This window comes from Clarias gariepinus, chromosome 13 (assembly GCF_024256425.1).
Source record: "Clarias gariepinus isolate MV-2021 ecotype Netherlands chromosome 13, CGAR_prim_01v2, whole genome shotgun sequence".
Classification (NCBI taxonomy): domain Eukaryota; kingdom Metazoa; phylum Chordata; class Actinopteri; order Siluriformes; family Clariidae; genus Clarias; species Clarias gariepinus.
The window spans coordinates 30,408,068-30,435,405 of record NC_071112.1 but is presented as its reverse complement, the minus strand read 5'-3'; the positions used below and the strand labels follow the sequence as shown (position 1 = coordinate 30,435,405).

The 27,338-nt window shown below is 38.0% G+C and overlaps 1 protein-coding gene across 1 annotated transcript; it reads left to right on the top strand.

Annotated features, from left to right (window-relative positions):
• The first annotated feature begins 2,168 nt into the window (after positions 1 to 2,168).
• gabrr2a (gamma-aminobutyric acid type A receptor subunit rho2a) lies at positions 2,169 to 23,242 on the top strand. Its single transcript, XM_053509807.1, has 9 exons — positions 2,169 to 2,385; positions 6,444 to 6,550; positions 14,266 to 14,333; positions 16,761 to 16,984; positions 19,645 to 19,727; positions 19,977 to 20,117; positions 20,464 to 20,616; positions 22,596 to 22,804; positions 22,915 to 23,242. The coding sequence occupies exons 1-9, from the start codon at positions 2,258 to 2,260 to the stop codon at positions 23,218 to 23,220; spliced, it is 1,419 nt and encodes a 472-aa protein (XP_053365782.1). The 5' UTR covers positions 2,169 to 2,257; the 3' UTR covers positions 23,221 to 23,242.
• Positions 23,243 to 27,338: the final 4,096 nt, after the last annotated feature.

Here is a 27,338-nt window from a genome sequence, read left to right as displayed (position 1 = left end):
TGGCTGAATTTATTTTTGGAAAAAGTCGAAGGACAAGTCTAGTCACTATTGAGCACACCTTGGGTTTATTAAAGCTCACGTCAGTGTTGCTGATTATATGAAGTTAGAGAGCCAACTCACCTCCATTAAGTTATTCTTATACAAGTCTACAGGTACTGTATGTTCCAAAAAACGAATCAGTGATCATCATTATGTCTGAACAACCAATCACTGATCACCGTTGTTCTCTTCAACCAATCACCAATTACTATTGTTCTCTACAATCAAAACTAATCATTTTTGTTCCTGGATACTAAACCCTAACCACAATATTCTCAATGACCAGTCACTGAATACCATTGTTCCCAGTGACCAAAAACTCATAACCATGGCTTGTCCCATTCATGGACTTCTTTTCTTATTTGTTTTTTTAAATCTCTTCTTTGCATTTTTTACAGTAATATAATTGAAGTGATTTACAAATGTATAAATGTTGCCTTTTCCTCAGTACCTCGGCATATAAACGCCCCGCCCTAAGAATTTTCACCTTAAGAATTGAAATTTTGCAAGAAATTTATCCCGGTATAAATTTATAATGTATATGAAGCATTTTCGGCTTACGGGAGACCGAATTGAGCTGAACCTAACGCAGCTTGTTAGTAACAAGTAAATCTTGTTTACATCAGTGGAAAACCAAGCGAAGTGAGTTTACATATTCTTTGGAGGATTTTGTACAAGAATTAGTAAAGACGTAGCACCACGGGTTTTATCAAGGACGGTAGCAAGAAGAAAAGGGAGCCGCTTTCAGTTTGGTTTTTAAAGAAGCTGGTGCCAGAAGGAATTATAAATTAAGTCATGTTTAATGTATGTTTATTTAATAATTTACATCTTGTTTACATCTACAAATGTATTTAGATGCGCACGGGAGAAAACATAAGCTCCACTTTTTACTACCTACTGTTTAGGAGGTTAGAAAGCAAGATTGCAATTGGCAATTGGCAAATATAAATCTTTAATTTGAACCGACCACTTTACAAACATAAATTGTTTAGTTTTTGAAATTGTCAGGTATACAACTCCAGTTTTCGGGGTTTGAATATAAATCCTGAATTCCTATTAGTTTTAGTTTTAGTAATAATATTCATAGATTTTGTACTTTCAGAGTTAACTGAAGAAAAATAAAGAAAATTACTTATTTGATTTTGAACAGGGTGCTGGTGGCTCAGTGGTAGGTGTTTCGCCTGCCACATGAAAGGCTCGGGTTCGATTCTGAAGGGCATCTGGTGTAAAACATGTGCCAAGCTTGTGTGCGGACTGGATGGAGCAGCCAAAAGACCAACAACAATTTCTTTGATTTGCAACAACTAAAAAAAAAAGATAATTACTATTAAATAGTATGAGTTAGGCTACGCATTAATGCAAATAGAGAATGATTAATATGAATGAGTACAACAAACTTAAAAACTGATAGTTCTGTTCTGTTGCACATCATTACTCAAAGAATTGGATGTAATTTGTGATTACCTTAAATTTTTTAAAGTTTTGCCAACTTATTCAGGTTGACAGTGTGGGTAATATTGATATTATATTTGGGTGGCTGTAACGAATGATGTGCATTTACATTATTTCCTATGGAGAAAAAAAGCATTTCACGAAACGCAATGTCGTTCTTAATAAGATCTCGCTTTTGGAACAGATTAAATTCGTATGCCGATGAACCTCACTGTATATCCTCCACTACTCAGTAGGTCGCTTTTTATTTTATAAGTCATTATTGTTCATGTCAACATTGTTTTTATTTCATGTTGACATTCCTGATTAAAACAAGATGTATAAACAAAAAAAAAAAGATAAAACAGAAAAAAAGATGTTTGTTTTATGACAAAATGTTATATAAAAGAAATAAATAAAAATAATAAATAGTTCTTATAACACATAAGATATGCAGATAATCTCTATGATCGAAGCATTATGCAGATTATATCATGACGTCATCTGGAGACTTTTTTTTTATTATTTTTTTTTTAAGCGCAGCTCTGGGTACTTTCCCCTGAAACAGAGTTGGCAGCCCTCTCCAATCTGGCAACCTGCGCTATAGCCAATAGCGCGCGGGAGCAGGAGGAGGACTTATAGCGGTGAGATTTAAACGGTTGCCATAGCGATGCGCGCTGCCGCCGGTCCCGGGTGCGAGTCCCGAGCCATGATCCGCGCGCGCGGGGTGTCGGTGCAGGGCTGAAGCTGCGCTGCTCGTGCCTCTGTGTTCCCGCCGGAGCGCAGCATGCCTGGCCTCGAGCTCTGGCTGGTCGTGGCCGTGTGTCTGCTGCGCGTGCAGGAGTGCCGGAGTTACAGCGCGGCGGCAGCGCGGGAGAAGCGCTGGACCGGAGCTGAAGCCGAGAAGCGGGGAGTGTGAGTGCCGCTTTTAACTCAAGTGCCGGGTTTCACACAAGTCCGACCGGAGCGTGTGTGTGTGTGTGTGTGTGTGTGTACAGGAGCTCAGAGATACTGTACACACACACACACACTGCTTCTTCTCATCATCTCTCTACTGCTTTTAACATGATTTAATAACAGCCTTGTGTTTAGTTTATTTTTTGTTGTTGTTTGTCCTTCTTGTTGTTGATGATGATGATGATGATGATGATGTGGTATGATTGTGGAAAATAAGGACTCTAAGCATGTAAAAAAGATTTTCATAGCAAGGCATGATTGCTCTTTTTATTGCTGGTCAGAGTGATGATTAAGACTAGTACTGTATTGTCAAGATTTTAGTGATAATTAGTTGGTGCCTGATGATGAGGATGAGGATGATGATGATGAGGAGGCTATTGTGAAAAATAAGGACACTAAGCATGTAAAAAAAGAGAGAGAAAAGGTTTTTACAGAAATTTAATCTTGCCCATTTTTGGCAGAATGGTGATTATGATTAGAATTATTAAGATGAAAGAGAAAATTAGTTGGTGCCTGATGATGGTGATGATGATGATGATGGTGATGATGATGATTCATTAAACATGTTTTAAAAAAAAGGCTTCCATAAAAATGCAATGTTGCTCATTTTTTGGTCAGAATGGTGATTATGATTAAAATTAATAAGATAATAGAGATAATTAGTTAGTACCTGAAGATGATGATGGTGATGATGATGGTGATGTTAAGGAGGATAGTGATGATGATGCAGATATAAACGGACAAGAATCAAGTTGTCATGATGAGCATAATTAAGATTACTTGGGTAGTTAATGGTAGCAATATTTATTTAATAAAAAGGTTTTCATTGAAAAATCTCAGAAATGTGCATTGATTTTAGAATAATTTATTTAAAAAAGGCTTTGTTTGTCTTTGTTGGTGGTGATTATGATGATTATGATGATGAGTCCGATGATGATGATGATGAGGAGGAGGAGGAGGAGGAGGATGCTATTGTGGAAAATAAAAACACTAAACAATGATTTTCGTAGAAATTCACTGCTTATTTTTGGCAGAATGGTGATTATGATTAGTATTGATAATGGTAATAATTACTTGGTACCTGATGATGATGATGATGATGAAAAAGTCCTTAAACATGTTGCGTACTGTTAACTTAAATAATTACAATTAGTTCAAATTAATAGACTTTGATGAGTATTTAGAATCTTATGATGATAATGATGATGATGATGAGGTTGGCTATTGTGATAAATATGGACAATAAACATGTAAAAAAGGTACTCAAAGAAATTCAATATTGCTCCTTTTTTGGTCTGAATGGTTATTATGATTAGTATTATTAAAATTATAGTAATAATTAGTTTGTACCTAATAATGATGATGCAGATGTAAAATGACAATAATTTTTATTATGATCATTATAATTAAGATTACTGTGGTAGTAGATTTGCTGTTTATCAATGATGATGATGATGATGATGATGATTATAATAGTTACAATATTTGTAAAAATGTTTTCATGGAAATCCAGTTTAGATCATTTTGACCTAAATGGTAATTATGATTCTTATTAAGATAATAGAAAGAATTAGTTGCTACCTGATCCTGCTGCTGATGATGGTGATTGTGGTAGTGGTGGTGGTGGTGGTTATTATTATGATGATGAGGGTGATGATGATGCTTCAGATGTAAAAGAAAAAAAAAGGCATGAATGGTGATTGTGCTCATTATAATCAGGATCATTGTGGTGGCCAGTTTGCTGTTTAGTGATGTTGATGGTGATCAGGAAGTAACACAACTAAACATTTAAAAAGGGTTTTGGATAAATGGCGTGTTGCCATTGTTAAGTATAATATTTATTGAGGTGATAGTCATGATTAGTTGGTACTGTACATAATGCTTCTGCTCTAAAATTACAAGAATGGTGGTTGTGCTTATGATAATTAGGATCTTTCTAGTGCTACAGGAAGTGTGCTGTTTAAAGATGGTGGTGATAGTGATAATGGTGATAAGGATGATGGTGGTCGAGGTTATTACAGTACATTGCTGATGATGATGATGTTGGTGATGGTGGTTATGATGATTATGATTGATTGTGATTATGATGATGGTGGTGAAGCTGGTGGTTATTACAATGATGATGATGGTGAGGTGATGGACATGGTGGTGGGGTAGTGGTGGTTATGATGATGATGATGAGACTGATGATGATGATGATGATGATGATGATGATGATGATGATGATAGTGATGGTGCTGGTAGTGATGGTAATTATTATGATGATTATGATGGTGATGAGGTAGTAGTGGTAGTTCTGATGATGATGATGATGATGATGGTAATGATGATGGTGATGATGGAGATGGTGGTGATGGTAGAGGCAGTGGTGGTGATGATGATAATGATGATGATAATTGTGATGATGGTGAAGATGTTGGCAGTGATGGTTATTATGATGATGATAGAGCTGGTGGTGATGATGATGATGATTATGATGATGGTGGCAGTGGTGGTTAATATTATTATTATGATGATGATGATGATGATGATGGTGAGGGTGGTGATGGTAGTGGCAATGGTGATGATGATGATCATGATAACGATTATGATGATGGTGGTGATTGTAGTGGCAGGGGTGGTTAATTACTGTACATGATGATGAGTGTGATGATGACTTCGCTCGACGATGATGATGATGATGATGATGATGGTTTTATGAGGTTGATGACACTTTTAATGATAATAATGACATAAGATCATGCTATGAGTGCTATAATGAGGACGAAGCTCATTATGCTAATGATGATGATGATGATGATTTTTCATTTTTTCTAAACAGTCACTGTAATCGCAAACAACAGTATAAAAATAAAGATGGCTGTATCTCTGATAATCCAACATCATGGTTTCGTAACCCATCCAACCCCCCAACTGTTAAAACCTTGTTCTCTGTTTTTTTGTTTTTTTTTTTCAATATGACTCATCCTTAGTCTTAACGAAGGGGGGAAAGGCCAGGGCACAATTAGCATGACCCAGACAGCCTGCACACACAACCACACATGACGTTCTTGATGCTCCACACGCCAGTCACGTGTCTCGCGCACGTTTCATCCATCTGGTACTTACCGCTGAGATGACACGACATCCGACTAAAGCCACTATCACAGCAAATAATCTCCTGCATGGAGGACACCAGCACAGGGACTGAGAAGAAAAGCTTATTATGGACATTAGAAATCCATTCTCACATTGCTTCAGTGTCACAGGCAGTTTGGAATTCTCTGATATAGAGGGTCAGAGTGCCGTCTCAGGGGGTCATTGATTTTTTCTTTTTTAATCAGCAATACCAGCGTAAGCTTTCTTAAATTGTTATGGAATGGAATGTTAAAAAAAAAAACAGCAGACGTAATACATAAGAAATACGTCTGAGGGCTGGGTCTAATTCCAGCTCAGAATCAGTAAAGAGTTGATTATTGGTCGAAATCTGCACAAGCCATGCCGTTTTATTCCTTCGTGTACAATGACAATTTGCCAAAGAATTTAATATTAACAAACAAGAAATCTTTTAAACATTTTAAAACCCTTTTAAGCTGGCATGGTGTCTTGGATTTTCAGGGATGCGGGATCGAATCTCACTTTCTACCTGCGTGCATGGAGTTCGCATGTTCTCCCGGCGCTTTGTGCATTTTCTCTCACAGCTCCTCTCTAGGACAGAGTGCTTCATTCATTTTCTATTGTACAGGGTCATGGAGCCTATTGCAGGAGATTTTGGGCACGAGGTGGGGTACACCCTGCAAAGATGCCAATCCATCGCAGGGCACACACACACACACTACAACCAATTTGTAAATCAATTAACCTAATCTGTATGTCTTTGGACTGTGAGAGGAAACCAGAGTACCCGGAGAAAACCCAGCAGGCACAGGGAGAACATGTAAACTCCTCACACACACAATTCAGCCATCAATATCTCCTGTAATGATGATTAGTTTTACAGAATTTAACTCTACATGTTCATGATGGTTTTGTTGCAGCCCTCTGGCGAAGAAGCCCCCAGATGTGACCAAATCCAGGAAGGTGAAAACAGAGCAGCTACTCAGAGTGGACGATCATGACTTCACCATGAGACCAGCTTTTGGAGGTGAGGTTGCGACCGCCAAACCCAGATATTTACCATGTTATATAAATCCAGTTCTTTACCTTTTGAATTACCTCAATACAAACCCTAGACATGTTCCTTCTGTTATTTTACTCCATCAGTTATCCCTTCATATTTCCCCCTTATTTTCCTGATTGCTCACTTTAAACTTCATGTACCCTTCTTCTTCTTCTTCTTCGGCTGCTCCCCTTTGATGCAACACTCCCATTTTCTTATCTGAGCTTTAGACCAGCACTAATGGTGCCTAGTAAACCCAGCAGCCGGACTTTAGCCATTTACCCCACCCTTATCTTCCTCATTTACTGACCTCAATACAAATCCAGGAGGGCCTGGAGCCTATCCCAGGGGACTCAGGGCACTAGATGGACTACACCCTGAACGGGGTGTCAATCCATCGCCAGGGCACTCAGGCACACACACACTCACAATTTGGAAACACAGATTAGAATGCCTAATCTGCATGTCTTTGGCCTGTGGGAGGAAACCAGAGAACCCTGAGGAAACCCATTAAGTATAGGGAGAACATGCAAACTCCGCGCACACAGACCCAAGAGCTCTTGACCCTGGAGATGCACAGACACAGAGCTAACAACCATGCCACTATGCCGCCTAATGTAATGGCAGCCAGTTATGTGCGGCAATTATTTACCCCAACGAGTAATTGCACCTTACTTATCCCAAATGATTACGTTCAATATCGTTCCCATCATTCACTTTAATGCTTTAGCTATTCATTCCTTCTTTCGGCTCGGGGTCGCCCATAGTGGCCTCTTTATGAGGCACAAATAAAATTTTATTATAATTATACAAAATAATTATAAATAATAAACAAAATAAACTGGCAGAGTTTATTTTTTCTCTGGATGCCTTTCCTGACGCAACACTCCGGCACTAATAGAGCATTTCATCCCCAGTGGCTGAGTTTTGGGCATTAGACATTTACCCCAATCTTTACTTTATTATAGATGTTATTATTCAGTTTTTATTGTACGTGTTATTTATTTAGTTACTTCTGCTTATAGTCTTCCACTTTACTTATCCTAATTATTTACTTCCATCACTTACGCAACATGGTGAGAACACATTTCTCAAGAATCCCTTTATCTCTGCATACAGTCTGTTCAGGCTTTGCTTGAGTGACCTGTTCGTCTGGTCAGAAGGGTGGAGGTCATCAGGACGAATAACAGGCGGTCTGTTCAACGATGGTCTGTTCAGCCAGAATGAGTTGCACAGTATGACTACGTTATGTTGCGATGCCATCCAAAAGTAACAGTTGCTAGGAGGCATACAGATATAGATTTGGACAGTGGTGTGCCAATACTTCCTGGCCTAAAGCTTCTGCCCTTGAGTTTGAGTTTTGGGTTGTCTGTCTGAATTGGTTATCAGGACAAGGATATTTAGCATTTAGCATTGGTCAGGGTTTGATTTCCATCTCGGGGTCTGTGTGCGTGGAGTTTGCTTGTTCTCCCCGTGCTTGCTGGTTCTCAGGTTCCTCCAGGTTCTCCGGTTTCCTTCCACAGTCCAAAGACATGCAGATTTGGCTGATTGGTGTTGCCAAATTGCCCGCAGTGCCTAAATGAGTGTGTGAGTGTTGACCGGAGATCCAACCATGGTTAAAAAAAATAGGACACCAGTGGCCGCCACAGTTTCACGTTGAACTTTAGAGGTTCGCCGATGTACGGATGATGGATTGACATGTTGCTGCTTTCAGAAGAAAACACAAGCACCATCTAGAGTGGTTGTGATCAATACAGGAAGAGTTTGGGAACGGTACTGTAGATCTAGTTTTATTACAAGTATAACGTCTGCATATGAGCGTGTCCCATCCAAATTTTTTTAACTGCATCCATAATCCTGCGTTTCACTCGTTTGTAGACCACCAGGATGGGCTTCCGGCTAAGAGAAATGAAACACAGGCACTAAAAGAGCCTCAGAATCTCTGTGCAGTAGTCTGTTCTGCCCTGCGTTGCCAGTACCTGCTCTTGCACTCGGCTCGAGTCCGCTGCCAGGTCCGTTCCTCTTCTGCAACGCTGATCAGCCAAATATATTGTGCTTTTTTTTCTCTTTTTCCTGCTGCGACAACATGACAAATGAGCTTACCCTTTTTTTTCTTCCTAGTGGCTCTGCGGCTACGCCATCATCAAACTTGACAGCGTTGTGCCGTGGCAGAACAAAACAGCTTGCAATCCTGGCTAAAAATACAGGAAGTTAGGGGAAGTTTAGCAATTTATAACAAGATTATGAGATTAGTTTATATGCATCTACCATCAAAGATTAGACTCGCTTAAATTAATTTATATAATTTGGATTTTTATTTTAATTTTTGCCAAAGTACAGTACGATCCTTTTTTATTTATTTGTTAGAGTTTCTAAAACAACAGTATCAAAGTTTTCACGCATCACCTACTGGATCAAAGTGGTGTGCGTGTGTGTGTGTGTGTTGTTGGTTTTTTTTTTTTTCTTCTTCTAAAGTTCTCTTGATTCTGACAGAAATAGATACCTTTATAATCCAGTTTCTCACTCTGACACAGTGAAGCCGTCTTTTTGATGTTTCTTTGGCTCAGCAGTGGGTTCCTTGCTTGTATGTGTGTGATTCTCTCTGACAGCACATACCTTGCAGAATAGCTTCACCCTCTGCAGGGGGGGGCACATAGAATAGGATTAAGATAGCCCAAACCCTGGAACACATTCATCCAAAATTCAGCCTGCCAGTGAATCCACAGATCTCCTGGAGACCGTTGCTGGTGTGCCGCTGTGACCGGCTGAGCATGCTGGGGAATTCACAGAAGGGTTTGATAACAGGGTGTGATCAGAGAAATACCGTATATAATTTTTCTTTACTCTGTAATTTCCCTTAAATGCTTTAGCGGCGTAGGCTTCTTTTCATCCGAATAGCTCAGGTCGAAGTGAGAAGTCACAGGCTCAGGGCTAAAGTGCAGGGATGTTCTATACTCAGCTCGCAAATGGTGTTTTAAGGTCATGGATTATCCTTTGGCTTTAAAGAAAAAGTGTCTATTTCATTTCATGGACATGGCGAGTGTAAGATCATGCTATAGCGGTGTGGATTTCATACCGTCATGGATTACATGTGTGTGGGATTAGTGTACATTACCAGACAGATTATGCTGGATTTGTGTGTATTTGTACACATGCATGCATGTACTGTATGTAACAGATTATCAGAAATAATTTCCTTTGGACTGTGCAAAAGAACAGTTTAACATATGATGGGCCTTTAAGTCGAACCAGGACTTTAGATTGTGCAAAACAACAGAACAGAGTTATAAACTCCCTTTATTTCTCTATATGATCCCCTGCTACACTAATTCACTTACCCCAGCATTTCACTAGTACAGTGGAACCTTGGATTACAAGCATAATTCGTATTAATAAACACTCGTAAAACCAAATGTAATTTTCCCATAAGAAATAATTAAAACTCAAATTATTCATTCCACAGCCCCAAAAAATAAATACATAAAAATAATTACCACAAAATATTAAATAAAAATAAAACAAATTAACCTCGTAAACCAAGTCTTGCTCGTTTTCCAAGTCAAAATGTATTAAAAATCTTTGCTCATCTTGCAGAACACTCGCAAACCGTGTTACTCACAATCCGAGGTTTCACTGTACTTGGACACCATCAAGGTAGAAAATTTTCACCTGAGCCATGACTGGACTGGCTGCTTTACATCTGAAACGCCGGCCTCCCAGGAATTCCTTTAATGGAGCGAGGTCAGGACTGCATGGGGAATGTGGCAATAACTCCCAGCGCAAGTGGTGTTGGTGTTCCACTCACTGAATGTTCATAAGAACGGCTGCGGTGGGCTCCGAACCACCTCGGGCCGGGATGGTCATTTAAAACTCATCACCGTTCTATGCTTGAGGTTTGCTGTAAATGTTCATCTCTTTTATGCCTTCATTCCCAGAAAATGTCATCATCAGTCCCGGTTTGACTTGAACACCCTTTGTATATCATTTTCTCATTATATAATATCAATATACTGCTTGTGCTTGTAAGATATTTATTGTTGTATATAGTATGTACAGGATTATTATAAATGATATAGAAAATGTTATTTGCTGCTCAGTTGGTTTACGTACATTAAGTCTTGTAGTAAAGATAATTACAGTAAATCTATCAGTAATTTCAGACTGATTCGCCTGATTGCACGATAGGTTCTGTTCTGTATTATGACTTCTGCTGTAATTTATTTATTTATTTTTTGCTCTGGTGCTGTGCCACCTGAATTTGCCCCTCGGGCTGTGGCTCTGGTGTGTTCGGTGCCCTGGGCGAACTCCCCTCCTGCAAAAAAACAAATAAAAAACAAAAAACTTCGCCTTAACGTTACAACATGAAACACTGGATATGACTTTATATCCAATCCAGGTTAACAAACATAAGTGTTGTATTTGCCTATTTTATTACATATGTATTAAAATAAACATAAACAGATTACATTCCTTTATCTTTTAACAGTTTCTTATTTTCTTTTTTCTTTCTTTTTATTTTCTAAACCGGCCACCTAATGGCGGTGACCTTTTCTTATTTATTTATTTTTGTATCCGAAGAGCATCAGGGCATTACAAGTCAATTAAGAGCCAAGAATAAACCATCTCACCTTGGGGGGGTGTAGAGGGCCTACAGTATATATCATTCTTAATGATTTCACACAAAACAGAAAAATCAAAGCTATAACACGGATCATCCATAACATCATGACCATCTGACTAATATTGAATAGGTCCACCAAAACAGTGATGCACTGTATGTTCTGACACCTTTCTATCAGAAATATCAATAACCTTTTCAGCAATTTGATCTACACTACCGTAGCACTCTATTGGATCGGGCTAGCCTTCACTCCCCATGTGCGTCAGTGAGACTTGTCCACCCATCACGCTGTCACCAGTTTAACGTTTTTTAATCTTCTTTTGATCACTTTCGGTATGTCCTGACCACTACAGACTGGAAACATCCCAAAGAGCTGCAGTTTTGGAGTTACACTGATCCAGTCGTCTAGCCATCACAATTCGGTCCTTATCAAGGTAACTGAAATCCTTACGCTTGCCCATTTTTCCTGCTTCCAGCACATCAACTTCAAGAACAAAACGTTCACTTTCTGCCTAATACAGTATACTTTGCGGTGCCGTTGTACCAAGTTATTGTAACTGGAGCTACTGTTACAAGGGATGTCTAGACGTCTGGATCAGAGCAACTCAAAAATGTGATGTCTAGACGTCTGGATCAGAGCAACTCAAAAATGTAATGTCTAGTCATCTGGATAAGAGCAACTCAAAAACTGCAGATCCATGGAAGAAAAGCATGTCATGGGTGTCCAAGGCTCACTGATGCACATGGGGCAAGTGAAGGCTGGCCCGTGTAGTCCGATCCAATAGAAGTACCTCGAATTGATGAAAAGTTTAATGCTGGCTCTGATAGAAAGAAGTCAGAACACACAGCGCATCACCGTTTTGGTGCCAAAAGGGGCGACCTACTCAATAGCCGTCAAGTGGTCATAATGTTATGGCTGGCAGTGTATACACGTATATTCACAGTGTTATGAATGAACCGTGGTTTATTCGGTAGCATTTCGTATTGGGATTGATTTTCACTAATGGCATTGCTGTACAAAGTTAGATGTGCACGTTTTACCCCTCTCTGCCTCCCGCAGTCAGACTTCCAGTGAGTTGATGTCCTCTCCGTCACCTCGTACTTCTGAGTGAGAGGCCTTCCAAGTCGGTCCCCCGCCTCGCTCTCGGACTGGAGTCAGGGCGAGAACAAGGTTAATTGACCCTCAAGGCGATTTGAAAAAATATGGCGTGCAAATGAGCGCGAAAATATTATCACAGTTCCGAACTGGAAAAGGGGCAAAAACAACGAGAAGTGCAGACAGGCTAAGGTACTGTAGGAGGAAGGGTTTCATTCTGTGCTGTCTCAAATATACAGTACAGTATCACCTCTTATATCACTCTTCCACAGCTTTCACTTCTTTGGATTGAACAAAGAGCGTCCTGTGTCAGTATGGGCCAGTTGTCAACCCTAGCGCCGACATGCAGCGTGCAGCTGTTCTGACTGTCATCTTGAACCTTTAGTGTTTTTTCCTTGTTAAAGATTCACGAAGCAGCCCTCTGTCGAGTTCGCTTATCTGGACGCAATGCTCAACTGTAGCAAAAAAATCGAGCTTTGTGCTAGCTGTCCGTGTGGCCACGTGCGCTAGCACATGCGGCATTAGCCAGTTAGCACATGGCCTCCCACTCGAACGAGCGCACAAGTCCGTGTAAGCCGGCATGAGATGTGGGCCAGATTCAGCCAGGGGCACTTTCAAAGACAGACATAAAGCAGGAAGTTGATTAGTTTGCGCTTATTGATTTCACTCACAATCTGTTAGTCTGACACGTCTGCTATCAAGCCTGAAGAGGACTGTACATAAGGGTTGATTATGATTTTCCTGACAGTACATGAAAGCAGCTTGAAAATAAATTGAGCTGTTAGTTAGAGCTGTTCAATCTAACCTTAAAGACATCACGCTTAATTTGTTTTGTTTTTGTTGTCCAGTCCTAAAATAGCCCCGGAGTCCGTCGTCATGACTCCGTAGCTTTCGGATGAGCTTGAAGATGCTATTGTTAGCTTGGCGAGATAACACTTTCATGCAGTTGTTTTGCTACTTTGCCAAATTATGACCAGAACCAACCATTTTCAGATCTTTTCTGGATTTGGGAACATGCGGCTCTACAGCGTGAATGAGCTTTCAAACACACTGCCACAATGTCCCGAGTACCAACGCCACTGCTTCTCCTTCTCCTTCTCCTTTCTCACACCTTCACATTCATATGCTGAACTTATCGTCTCTAGGCATCCTTGACTATGTCGTCGGTGCGTTCCCACATCATTCGCGAGCGTGTTCGCTTGTTAACCTGTATCACTCGTCTGAGCTTTTAGGTAACAGATTCTTCTTTTATCTTAATCCCACGAAAAAGGCCTACCGAGTGGATATTAGAGAAAGATATCAAAGCTGCTCTTCCAGCTGCTCAACATCCCTCTGATGTCAAAGATCTGATGGAAGAGATCTGAAGAAGCTCTGATTTAGGAGGACACAAGGAATAAATCCGTACTTGAAGAGATGTGCTGATATTAGAAAATAGACGAGCGGGCTGGAGTTACTGTTACACGGGAATCTGATTATTTTGCATTTTTCAAAACAAAGAGTGACCTGTTGCATTTTTGTAATCTAATTATAGTTTTTTATATAATGTGACCTCAGGTTATCGCTTTAAATCATAGTAAAATTTACCTTAAAAATCCAAAGCATTTTTTAAAATTTATTTATTTATTTTTGCTATTTTTTTAATATACATCGTGTATATAAAGGGCTCAGGATTGTGCAGTATGAGATGACATATTCTTCTTTTCAGCACAAAATAGGCAATATGATTATATCGCTCGGGTGCTCGGAGGACGCCCGCCTCGTACCAGTGACCCAAGAATTACAAACACAGTTCTGGGTTCGGAACTTTTCTGACCACAACCATCGATTGCATCAATGTACATGGTTTGTGGGTTAATGAGCTGTTAGGTAACACGCATTTTGATGTACTGTATATTATGCAAAACTATTGGCACTGTTGTCAGCTGAAACGCTTGAGTGAGTGCACGTTTTGGTATGATCGCGTGCGTTTGTTCTTTGCTGCAGGTCCTGCTATTCCTGTGGGCGTCGACGTCCAGGTTGAAAGCTTGGACAGTATTTCAGAAGTAGATATGGTAAGTCCAGTGGTGGACAAAGCTGTACATGAATAAAAGTAGAGATTCATTAGGTCGAATATTACTCAAGTAAAAGTCCTCTATTTACATGTGTACTTGAGTAAAAGTACATTTAAAAAAGTACTGAGCTTATATTAGCTCTCAGTAGCTTTTAAGTCATATTGAAATCTCTTTCTTGTTACGTAAGTGTGCTACAAAGGACACACAATTATGCATAACGGTCAGCAGGGGGCATAATTCCCACTTCAAATACTAAATCCCACTGTGATTATGTAACGCGGAGCCACACAGAAATGTAGTGAAGTAAAAGTACGGATATTCTCTGTACGATGTAGTGGAGTAATAGTAATAAGTATATATTTTAATAATATGGAGGTATGGGGGGGGGGGGGGCATAACCCAAATGAACCCTTAATTTACATTTACATTTAGGCATTTAGCAGACGCTCTTATCCAGAGCGACTTACATTTTTATCTCATTATACATCTGAGCAGTTGAGGGTTAAGGGCCTTGCTCAAGGGCCCAACAGTGGCAACTTGGTGGTTGTGGGGTTTGAACCTGGGATCTTCCGAACCGTAGTCCAATGCCTTAACCACTGAGCTACCCCTGGCCCAGGGTAGTTAAGCTACTTAATGACCTTCCACCTCTGGGTAAGTTCCATAGGATATATTTAGGTATATATAGACGGTATTGTTCTGCATTTATCATTTCATTAATAAACAGTGTGTGTTATTTATTGAGTCAGTGACTAAAAGCAATATTGATGCATGGTGAATTACACAAATTCAGAGTAGGTTTATGTGCATGCGTACTTTTATTTTTCCTTGAACCTCATTCAGGATATTTACATCATTTGTATGCACTTCATGTCTTTGAAGTTGCCAGATTTGTCTTGAGTTAAATTGTCCAAGATGTGGTCTAAGACCTCTGCTATAAACAGATGCTCTTGCCTTCGGGCATTTATAAAATATTTAATTTTGATAAACCGGTGAAAATTTTTGTTGCAGTTTATTTTTTTATTTGGTCTGCGTAGCGCTTTAGTCTGTAACTAAGAAAACCTTTAAAAATGGTTCTAATAAAGTAAAAAAAAATCATTTTTTTTCGTTTCTTTTTTTATTCCTATTTCGACAGCCTTATGATGGCACAAAAGGAAACGTTATTTGTGGAAATTTTGCAGACCATAAATATTAATGCATGGAAGTTATTCCTTATGGAATATGTCAGATATAAATGCCATTGGACTCATTAGGAGTGAGACCATCTGCCAGAAAACACCATGTTTAATTAGAAATGTGAGCTATGACTAACACCAGCCCTTTATTTTTAGCACTTCTTTTTACAGTTGGTGCAACAGACTCTATCCTGCCAATACGAATATTTAACGTCCATTACCGTGGCTTTGTAAACTTTCACAAGACCTTACCTTAAATAATTTATCGCCCAAACAAGCTCAGAATTTATGGTAGTGCACGTAAGAGATCTGATCTGATTGTCCCTGGTGTCTAGTGCCAGCATCAATTATTATAATTTGTTGGAAACTAGAGTCTCTTTTACGCCAGCTCTTTGGGAACATGTGTCTGGCATTTGAATCACAACCGGAGACCCCTGACTGAGCTGCTCTTTCAGATATTTAATCACAACGTCTGACCGATCAGATGCAAGAATTCAAGAGATGTAATGATACACAGCGCCTGTTTGGATCAGAATCCCTTTCATTTGAATCCCGTGTGACATCCAAGTGCCATCTCTAAACCGGGTGTAATTACAGGTCACTAAAAGCGAAATGTTTCTGGTTATGTAACAGGGGTGAAGAATAAGTGGATGATGTACTTTATAGTTATTTAGAGTAGCATGTAGAGGATCAAGTGTTTAAATACATTTTTATTGAAATTATTGAATCAAATGTAGCAATAAATTAAGATGGTTTAAAAATGCACTAAAATGCGTAGTGATAATTTAATGCACTTTTTATTGTATTGTATTAACTTCTGATTCGATCAAAACACTTGGCATCTGCAGATGCCCTATTTGGTGTAAAAACCACAACTCTGGCAACCATCCTGTTACTTGTCCAGTTGGCTAATGAAAATGCATTTAGATTAATCATGGGGCATCGTCATACCTGCCCCAGTGGCACTCTGTTAGTGCTTGTTGCAATTCCTATTTTAACCACTGAAATTAGAAATTATTATTAAAATTATGAAATTATAACTAGTGGATTTCCTGCTATTATTACCAAATGTATGTTTTTTGTTGTAAATGTGGACTTTTGATGACATTTAGTATGTAAATTATGCAAGAATTTAAAGAGGCCACTTTTCTCAATGCAGACAGAATTTCGGGCTGTAAACTAGATTGCAAACGTGATCCCTTAGTTTGGGATTTGACATTTCTAACATTCTCTCAAACCGATTGTCATTGTGCAGGACTTCACCATGACCTTATACCTTAGACACTACTGGAAGGACGAGCGCCTGACCTTCGCCAGCACCACGAACAAAAGTATGACTTTCGACGGACGCTTGGTGAAAAAGATCTGGGTGCCCGACGTGTTTTTCGTGCACTCCAAGAGATCTTTCATCCACGACACCACCACTGAGAACATCATGCTGAGAGTTTTCCCCGACGGCCATGTTCTCTACAGTCTGAGGTAGGAGCAAACAAAACAGAGGCGGGGGTGGGGGGGCTTGCTAGCGCAGTTATAAGGCATGTTGAATTTATTCTATTGAACTAAAAAAAAAAAAAAGGGACGAGATGCTACGAGTTTTTTCCTCTATACAATTTCCTCCTATAGCAGCTAGAAAGAGTTTTTCTTTTACTATTGCAGGAAAAAAAAAAAACGCAGCTTGTCCAATAATTAAAAAACATCAAAGCACAAATTCCTCTGTCCTGAAGTCTTCCCCATGTCTGGAAAAAAAATATAGAAATGCTTACCCTGAATTTCTGAACCCTTTTAGAAATGTACATCTCGATGTGTTTACTTTGTTCTGCAGAGAACAAAGTGATGGAAAATTCGACCTTGGGTGAAATATGTTCTCTTGTTTTAAATAAAAAAGTTATTATACTGTGCATTGTAATATAAAAAAAAATATCCGCAGTGCGTGTGTTATTATTGTTATCCGATGTTTTATTTGCTTTACACTTCAGTAAGAAACAGCGATTATCTACGACAGTGCAGATCTAATTTACTGTAACGATTTTCACAGTTTATTAGAAATATATTTGTGAACTGATGCTGACATTTAGGTCGTCTCCTCATCATTACACAACCCAACGCTATTATGCATCCAAAGCCCATGGACTTGTTTCAGGAATATTTGTGGCCTGTGAAAAGGCAAAGCATGCCCTACGGCAGATTGGTGATATTTTCTGTTCATGCCGCATGCATTAAAATTAGCGAGTCGCTTGCGGTGATGTTAATGTTGTGTCTCTTGACGTGAGGGAGGAACCGGGCAGAGCGACTCGCATGCATAAGGGCCAGCGCAAATTCTAATTCAATGTCAAATATCTCCCCAGTTGCTGCAGGGACACCGTCAGTACTGATGGCCTTCTTTATTTATACAACCTGATACGAGGTGGACTCGCTAACGACTTCTCCTTGAGAACAGAGAAGGAATAAACACACAGGACTCGGGAATCGATGAATAATACATAAGCCGTCTTTCCATTCCCTTTACGTTAAGTCTGACCCTTGGTATCAATCCTTTACGCCAATTAGCTTGCTCGGGGTGTGTTGATATACCTTAAATATATATATGATACTTTTCAAAGTCAGTATAAAAAAGAATATAGAAGTGTTCTTCTGAGTGTTTCCATGAAAACTTTCAAACTTGATTTCAAACTTCTTTTTTGAAGAAGGTCAAATAAAGTTTGTTTTATTTAAGGATTTTTATTTTTTTTTATTACCAAAAAGTTCCTAAGCTGTTTCAAACTTTGTAATCACAAAATGATCAAAACTTTTTTTTTTTATTAGTTATTAGTTTTTTGCCAAATTTGAAATCATTTGAGATGTTTGTTTAGACTGTCAGTATGTCTCAATTTAGTAAAATGAGTAAATGGATTAGAAAAAACATGCTGTCACAGGGTTTTCAGCTTTTGTGCTCATTTTTATTAAACTGTGTGCAGAATTTAGTAAAACAAACAAACAAGTTAGAAAAACGTTATCTGATTATCTCTTTAAAAAAAATGTATTTTAATATTTAAATCACGTAAAAACTACTGAACGAATTTTAATGATGTTTTCAGGTAGGTAGGTGTATTTGACCGCGCTTGAGGTAACACCGGCTTTGTTTCATCACATTCGGCCCACGGCAAATATGCTGCTTTGAAATTTAAATGGAAAACGCCCTTATACCATAAAAATCGCCTTTTAAAAAATGATTAGTTTACCTTAAAATTCAACAGATGGCGCTGTACATTTTTCAAGCTACACTTATGAGTGTGTGATTGAAATCTACTCAATAAACGTGATTTCACACCTTCATTCCGCGCACTTCAATGTAACACATCAAAATTTTACTTAATTCCAAAATGCAACAGATGGCGCTGTACATAAAAAAAAAAACGGGCTTATGCGTGTGCAATTAATTTCCATGCGGACTAAGTCACAGGCACATACAGTGTAAATATATACTGTACTGTATACTGTATATACTAAATGTGACTTATTAATTATTACTTATTATAACACGTATACTTATTAATTTAGTAAAATAAGCTAATACACTTTAGCTTTGATTAAAATCCGGTGCAATTCAATGCAACTCCAGAGGCTTGGACAGTGGACACTGTCCTTACAGGTTTAGGTGACGTGTTGGACGGCTGTTAACCCAGTCCCAGTCATTTCAAATCTCTTTAATTGTTTTCAGTACTAGAGGAAGACCAATAATTTGACCCCCGTGATTTGTTATTTATTTATTTATTTATTTATTTATTATCGCCCAGGCAGCGTATATAATGTGACAATTTTCCTGCTTTGTTTGTTCACTTAATTAATAAAAATGTTAATTAAAAACAAAATTCTCTAGTTGAAAAACAACTTGAACATGTTGGCTTGCAATCGTTCATCAGATACCAGGCTTTTCTCTGTAATTTGGCTTGGATTTAACTCACACTGACTCTCCGTGGATAAGATCAAGGATTCGTGATGTATTTGATCACAACCCAATAGAATCCCAAAGGGACCAAATCTGATTTCGACACAAACCAGCGTCCTTCCAATCCGATGTCAGTTCAGGGGTTGTTGGGTTTAATTGCGTGTTTATTTTCGGCTCTACGTTTGTGAGCGCTCGTGTGTGCCGTGTGTTTCAGGGTGACGGTTACCGCCGCCTGCAACATGGACTTCAGCCGCTTTCCTCTGGACTCGCAGACCTGTTCTTTAGAGCTCGAGAGCTGTGAGTTAAAATCCACATGCACGTAGTCAAAACATATATATATATGCTGTATATACTCTTAACACACAACAGCCAAGAGCTAGTGCTGACCCAATTACTCTAATACACTCCCTGCCTTGCTTTTCATCATCCCTGCTGCTCTCACATCAGAAGAAAACGCTGTATTGGACTTACAATAGTTATAATTAATGATCAACTAGTATTTGTGATATAGTTGTTGCTTTGCAATAAACCCCTATTCTGTCTCAGATGCTTACACGGATGAAGATCTGATGCTGTACTGGAAGAACGGCGATGAGTCTCTGAGCACAGACGACAGGATCTCCCTCTCTCAGTTCCTCATCCAGAAGTTCCACACTACCTCTCGCCTGGCTTTCTACAGCAGCACAGGTCTGTGAGACGCCCCATTACCCCTAATCGTTTACTTCCTGGATGATGTCTTCCCAATCATTAGTCGTCTAGTTTTTCTGAGCGTGTCCTCTGTTTCACCTCACTTCCTTCTTCTTGCGTTCCGAGAAGCTTTTCTGCTCGACACTTTTGTAAAGAGCTATTATTATTATTTTAGTCATCGCCCCAAACCCGTCTGAACATTCCGCTCTGATCGCCGCCATCAACAAGATCCTTTCTTCTGGGTTGATTCTCAAACCTCTGACAAGCGTCTGGTACGCCCAACAACAGCGCCCTGATCAAAGATATCTAAGTTCACATCCAGTTTGCTCTCTCTGTCTTTCCTCAGGCTGGTACAATCGGCTGTACATCAACTTCACCCTGCGGCGTCACATCTTCTTCTTCCTGCTGCAGACCTATTTTCCAGCCACGCTCATGGTCATGCTGTCCTGGGTTTCGTTCTGGATCGATCGCAGAGCCGTGCCAGCCCGAGTCTCCCTGGGTAAAACTTTTCAAATTGTTTCAGTTCCAGCTTATTTTGTTAAACTTTATACAATAAGCCTGCCGTTAGAAGCTTTATAGACATAAATGATTTAACCGCCAAGTTCCGAGCCTAAGCTCCTGAGATGTGTACAGAGATGCAACAATGATCTTAATCGATATCTTCAGACATATACTTTATGTATACATTACAAATTTATACACAATTCAGGAAATGAAAAAATACTATATGAATACAATATTAAAAATATTATCTTATAAAATATAGCAATACAAGTTTTTCTTTTTCAGAACTGTGTATAATTTGTTTGGTCTTGACTATATATATATTTATATATATTCATTTTGGAGAAAGTTTAACCCTTTCATATTAAGACATTCAGGTCTCAACAGGTTTATATTTATACTTATTAATCCTTAATTATACTATTCAATAACTCTATTTATGTGTCTTAAATTTGTATCTTAAGTTTGTTAAGAACTGCAAATTATTAGTCAGCTGTTTAAACGACTGTAAACTACTAAATAAAGCTTATAAACTATTATTTACTCGTGTATGCTACAGTAAATTACCCTGTTTAATAGCTTGTGTTAATGATGTATTAGTTGTCTAATCTGGTGTATACAGTTTACTAACTAGTATGATTTATTACTCAACTGTTTATCTCAGACTATACTATCATATACTAACCACAATACATTCTCATTAAGTTGTTTATCTTAAAGCTGCTTATTAACTACTACGAGTTATTACTTTCATTTATGAATAATTACTGTTATTTACAGTACAGTATCATTACAAACTCTGTGCTTTTCAGTATTTTATACCTACAGTATATTACTATACCTATCAGGGTCCTTTTGTGCAGTATACTTTATAGTGACTAATATAAAATTATAAATCAGTTATTTATCCTAAAGAACATACTTTAATAACTGCTGTTAATTTTTTCTTAGTTATTTATTCAAAAGTACAGTATACTCTTTTTTAACAACTATGATTGATTGATTTATCCTAAAGTACACTAACTAGTATTTACTCTGAATTATCAGAACCAGAACCAGAACGAGTTTTATTGTGTTAATGTACGTTTACACATACAAGCAGGTTTTTTTTGTTTTGGTGACAGAGACGACAACATGCACAAACACACACACACACACATACACACACACACACACACCTACACACACGTATACACACATATACACAAAAATATACAATTAACAAGCAATGAACAAAGATATGGTGTATTATCCAATAAATATCAGTGGTATTGCACAGTATTAATATTGCACATGTTGTTATTGCACAGTGGGGGAACATTGAACCGTTCATGACGTAGACTGCCTCGGGGAACAAACTGTTCCTGCCTGTCCTGGAGTTTCTGTAGCGCCGACCAGACGGCAAAAGTTCAAAGAGATTATTTAATTTTTTTAATTGCCAGGTTATTCACCTTAATGTGTGCTATCTAGTAACTCCTATACATGTTTGCTCAGTAAACACTTTATTACCCTAAAGTGTACTCTCAAGTATCTGCTATGAATTATTACCCAGTTACTCTGGCTAAAAGAATGATATTTAATACACTATACTACTGTACAGTAGGTAACTACTTTATATATATATATACAGTATTAGTTCATATTTTAGATATATGGTTATTATATATTAGAATTAATATATAGTAAAAACCCTATTATAATTCATAAGGTTTCTTCATAGTATAGTTTACCAATAAATAAATAAATAAATAAATACATTTATTGGTAAACTAAACTATGAAGTAAACACTATACTAATTATTGGTTACCTTATTTAACTCCAGTACAGTGTATTATTGTACATAGTTATTTATTGTAAGAGATACTATTTACTATTTGTTATTTGATTATTTATCATAACTTACTTGGTTGTTTATGGTAGAGTACTGTATACTCGGGTAAATGCTACAGGCTGTACATTAATTCTCCCTGCAGGTATCACCACGGTGCTCACTATGTCCACCATCATCACCGGTGTGAACGCCTCCATGCCCCGAGTGTCCTACATCAAGGCTGTGGACATTTATCTGTGGGTCAGCTTTGTGTTCGTTTTTCTCTCCGTCCTCGAGTACGCGGCAGTCAACTATCTTTCCACTGTACAGGACAGGAGGGAGCGCAAACTCCGAGAGCGAGTCCGAGCACAGGTAACAACACTTGCTACTACTCTCCCTCTCGACTATTCAAGTGGTAAAAATACCATCTCTCCTGATTGAGGTTGTCTTTGTCTCTGACCCCCGTGTCCTCCTTGTCTCAGTCGTTGTCCTGCACGTGTGGCTTGTCCCACACCAGGACCATGATGCTGGACGGGACGTGCAGCGAGGCCGACACCAACAGCCTGGCCGGCTACACCGACGCTCCCATGATGCCTCAGGAAATGGAGAAACGTGAGCACATGGTTGTGCACCTGTCGGTCAGCAACGCCTCCGCGGCCACCAAGAAGAAAGGCCTGCGCAACTTCAGCATAGTCCAGAACACGCATGTCATCGACAAGTACTCGCGCATGATCTTTCCAGGATCCTACATCTTTTTCAACCTCATATACTGGTCTGTGTATTGCTGATGTGAAGACGTATCTGGGACATGAAGACTCCATGACCACATCTGGACTTTTTTGTTCGTGTGTTGACGTTTATGACTGGCAGCTTTGTCAGATTACACTCTAAAAATGTAAACGAGATAAATGAAATGAACTTTGAACTTTCTGTATTTTTGTTTCTTTTGGGTACTTTAGCTTCACCTCATTGCTTTTACTTAATTTTATTTAATATCATGTTTATTCTAATATCATGCTTTGGCTGTGTAGATGCAGAACCAAATGTCTAGGTGGTGGAGCTGGATCTGGTCCATCCCCTCCTACACTCCAAACCCCTTGTTCATAATAAACACACTGTTAAACACAATTGAACTCATCCAGACTGAAACACATGAGGTTGTCTCCATCTCCTGGACCTTTAGCTCGATTCTACATATATACGTAGAAGGAGTTAAATCAGGTCCGACTCCACCCCATGAGCTTTGATCTGCATCGAGGCCTATTTACTCTGAGGCCAATGTAAAATATACAGATATTACTAAATCATTTCTTAATAATTGTCTCTGTACAAAATGCAAGTCAGGTAAGACATCCAAGGACTCTGAAACTTCATCAGCAGCATTACCTAACATAAGCACTAATTTTTAAAAATGTATTTTTTAAATAAATTTTGCATTTTATTTAACGTGAGCTGTACATGTAGCAGTAGTAGAGCTGTATGTCGATTTAATCCGATTTTTGGTCATCGTGATTCGATCCAATTCAATTCAGTACCACTAATGTTTACTGTCTGATTTATTTCAGAGTATTTTCCTTACAGGTTTTAAAGTATTAAAAAAATACAAACAATATATATTAAATGCGGAAATTATATGTTGTTACATTGGTAATTGTTTTTAAAAAATTGTCTCATACAAATCTATGTCACCCCAGTCCAGTAGGTGGCAGTATTGCCCCTAATGCCCATAAAGTCAAAAAGAAGAAGAACTGATACTCTTTAAAAAAAAAATGAGTATTTGAAGAAGTTGCATGCTTTTTGTGTTTTCTGCTAAAGATATATTGGAATATTTTTATTTATATAAGAGTTTGTACATTTTCAACTAGTATGTTTACCTGTATAATAAAAAACTGATCCAAAGATTCAATTAAATAAGCCGCATCAATCGCTGTTCATGGACGCACAGCCGTCTTTAAAAACATTTGCAGCCGAATCGCATCATCGTACTCTGCTTGAAATCTTTTGTAAATGTTAGTTGCTTTTAGTCTTATTTTCACCAGAAATTTCATCACAAGTCCCCGTTTGACTTGAACGCCCCTTGTGCATTTCATTATTTTTAAGAGCAATTTTCACAACCTTGCAGGCATGATGAAATTTTATTCATCAGAAGCAGGTCTATAACCCGTTTCTGAATATAATGAATTTTCTTTTGTAGATATCGATGTGACCTTTGGACTTAACTCATTTTGGAAAGAAACTAAAAAATACCAAAGAAGAAAATGAAAAAACAACAACAGTAGTGTCAAAATAAAATCCTAGGCTGTTTGGAAGAACTGAGATATTAAACTATTTATATTTCTTTTTTTTTGTACAGAAAATTTGTTCTTTCATTTTTCAATGTAAAATAATACAGTACAATAAGACCTCCGATTAAACATAAGTTCTGATTAAACATAACACATGACTTACGCAAAGGTGTGAGATGTAGACAATTTCGAGATCCAGCTGTAAAGCGTTTCGTTCATGGATGTGAGGTGGATTGTTATTAGTTTATTTTTGTGAGTCTGCTTACCTGCTGTGGTATTAATTATACAAATCGAGGCCTAATGGATGAGGTATACGGTACAGGGCGCTGCAGACAGATGTGTGCACTGCCGGAGCTGAGCGGTTGTGTCGACGTGTATATATCTCTATGACATTCTGCAACTTTTCTTATTCGAGTGTTTGAAATAAAAAATAAGGAAAGCTCCTCATGCCTTTTCTTCTCTACTCTTTCAGTTTCCAGTACATTTAATCCAAACAAAACAGTCAAGCGTTGATCTAAAATATTCCCGAGTGCTGGAAAATCGATTCAACAATTCAAAGTTTTATCATCTTGATATGGACTGGGTCTTTTATTGAAAGATCAAATCGAATGAAAAAATAATAAAAATAATACATCTTCTGATATTAAAAATATTGACTTGCGGCTTTGAAATTGGGTTATTATCCCCATTTCCTCAGTCTGTTCTGACATTCTGTTAAATTACAAGCTGCAAGTATAAACCCGTCCCTTCCTGCGAAAGCAAACTGCAGTACTGCTGAATAAATACATTACTGTACCAGAAGCACAAATGCATTTATTGTTCTCAAAGCGCTATGGTAATAATCTTTACAGTAAAAAAAACAAACCATAGTTTACAGTCTCAGATTAATATTAATTAAGATTAATAATTCAAATTACAAGGAAATGATTGCAACTTGTTTTTTCTTTGCTTTTTTTTTCCTCTTTATAGTAAAAAACTATAACTTTGCTCCTGTTAAAGAAATTTAACTCCGACCAATCAGAATAAAGAATTCAGCAGCGCTGTTGTAAAACAGTAAGATGTCTTGTGGATTGTTTTTAAACCTAGATAATCTACAGTGAGCTTAGAGATCACTGTACAAAGCTTGTTCAAATGAGATAATATGATTTTAAGCTCTAAATGATATACGCATCCACTCTGTGCACCACAAATGCACTTTGTCGGCTAAACAGTGTATAGTAAAGGGACTACAGACACCACACACATTCAAAATTTATCTATCCTGCTGCTTTACAAAATCAGATTGTACAATATTAAATTTTATATATTAAAATGTTTTTTACAACAGCTGAAAGTAGGTCTAGGTTTTTTTTTCGAAGCGTCGCAAACACTTTTTGCAATTCATGCTGGATCTCGGCACTCGTGTCAAAACAATGCCCTTTGAGCTGGATCATGAACTTCGGGAAGAGGGTGAAGTCTGCAGGAGCCAAATCTGGTAAGTAGGGTTGGTGCAGAAATAAGATATTTTTTTTGCCGAGAAACTCACGAGTGAGAGGATCTCGGTGATAGGATGCATTGTTGTCATGCTTTCAGCATTTTTAGGGTTTGAACTCAATTTCTTTTGTTGTCTTTAAGTGATGTATTTCTGCTCTTGAAGCGTGCATGCCACTCATAACACCTCAAACGACTTTACCGTAAACTTGACAAATCATGTCATTTGTCCCTGTGGCTAATTTGCCCAGTTTTACACGAAATTTCACATTTGCTTTTTGTTCTAACATGGTGTCCATGATGTAACAGCAGATGTGGTAACGCACGTGGTCAGAATATCACCAGTTGCACAGCTCCCAATGTACAGTACACAGGACGATGTCTTTTGGCACACTGACTTATAAAGGTCGGTGACTGTGTGTGCTACCATTTGCTGGTGAGTTACAAAACTAGTCTCGAACCTTTTTAATACCACCTCATATTAGTGTTTTGACTTGATTAAACCAAAATTAGTAGGTCCAATATTTAGGTCTTTTAATAATATCAACTTAAATGCCAACTAATGACAGTCAATTTAATCTAATTGAAAGAAAAAACCTTTAAAATATCATTAAATACATTTAAATTATATGCTTCTTTTAGAACAAGAGCTAAAATGTTAGATCCTTAACAAAAAAATAGGGAAAAAAACTTATTAATGTCTCTTTTCTTTTAATATATTTTAGAGAAATATAAGATACAAATCAACTTCAAATCAATTTCAAATTAATTGATTACTGTACATTCACATTAAGGTGTGTAGAGTAATAAATTATAATTAAAAGATATAAACCTGGGTATTGGTGGTAGGTTTCTTGCCCACCAATGTGGAAGGCCTTGGTTCAATTCCCACCCCAGCCCAAGGGGGGATAAAATTGGAGGGTTGCAGCAGGACGCCTGTGCCAAGTTGTGTGTGGATTGGATGGTCCTTAATAATCCTAATTCAGATGGATTGATATTTACACTTATAAATAATAACTTAAACCTAATGCCAATTAATCAAATTAAAATAAAAAAATGTAAAATATCATTATACACATATAAATTGAGTAAAGAATGTTAGCTTTTTAAAACCCTTAAATGAGTGTATCAATTTAATAATGTTTAAAAAA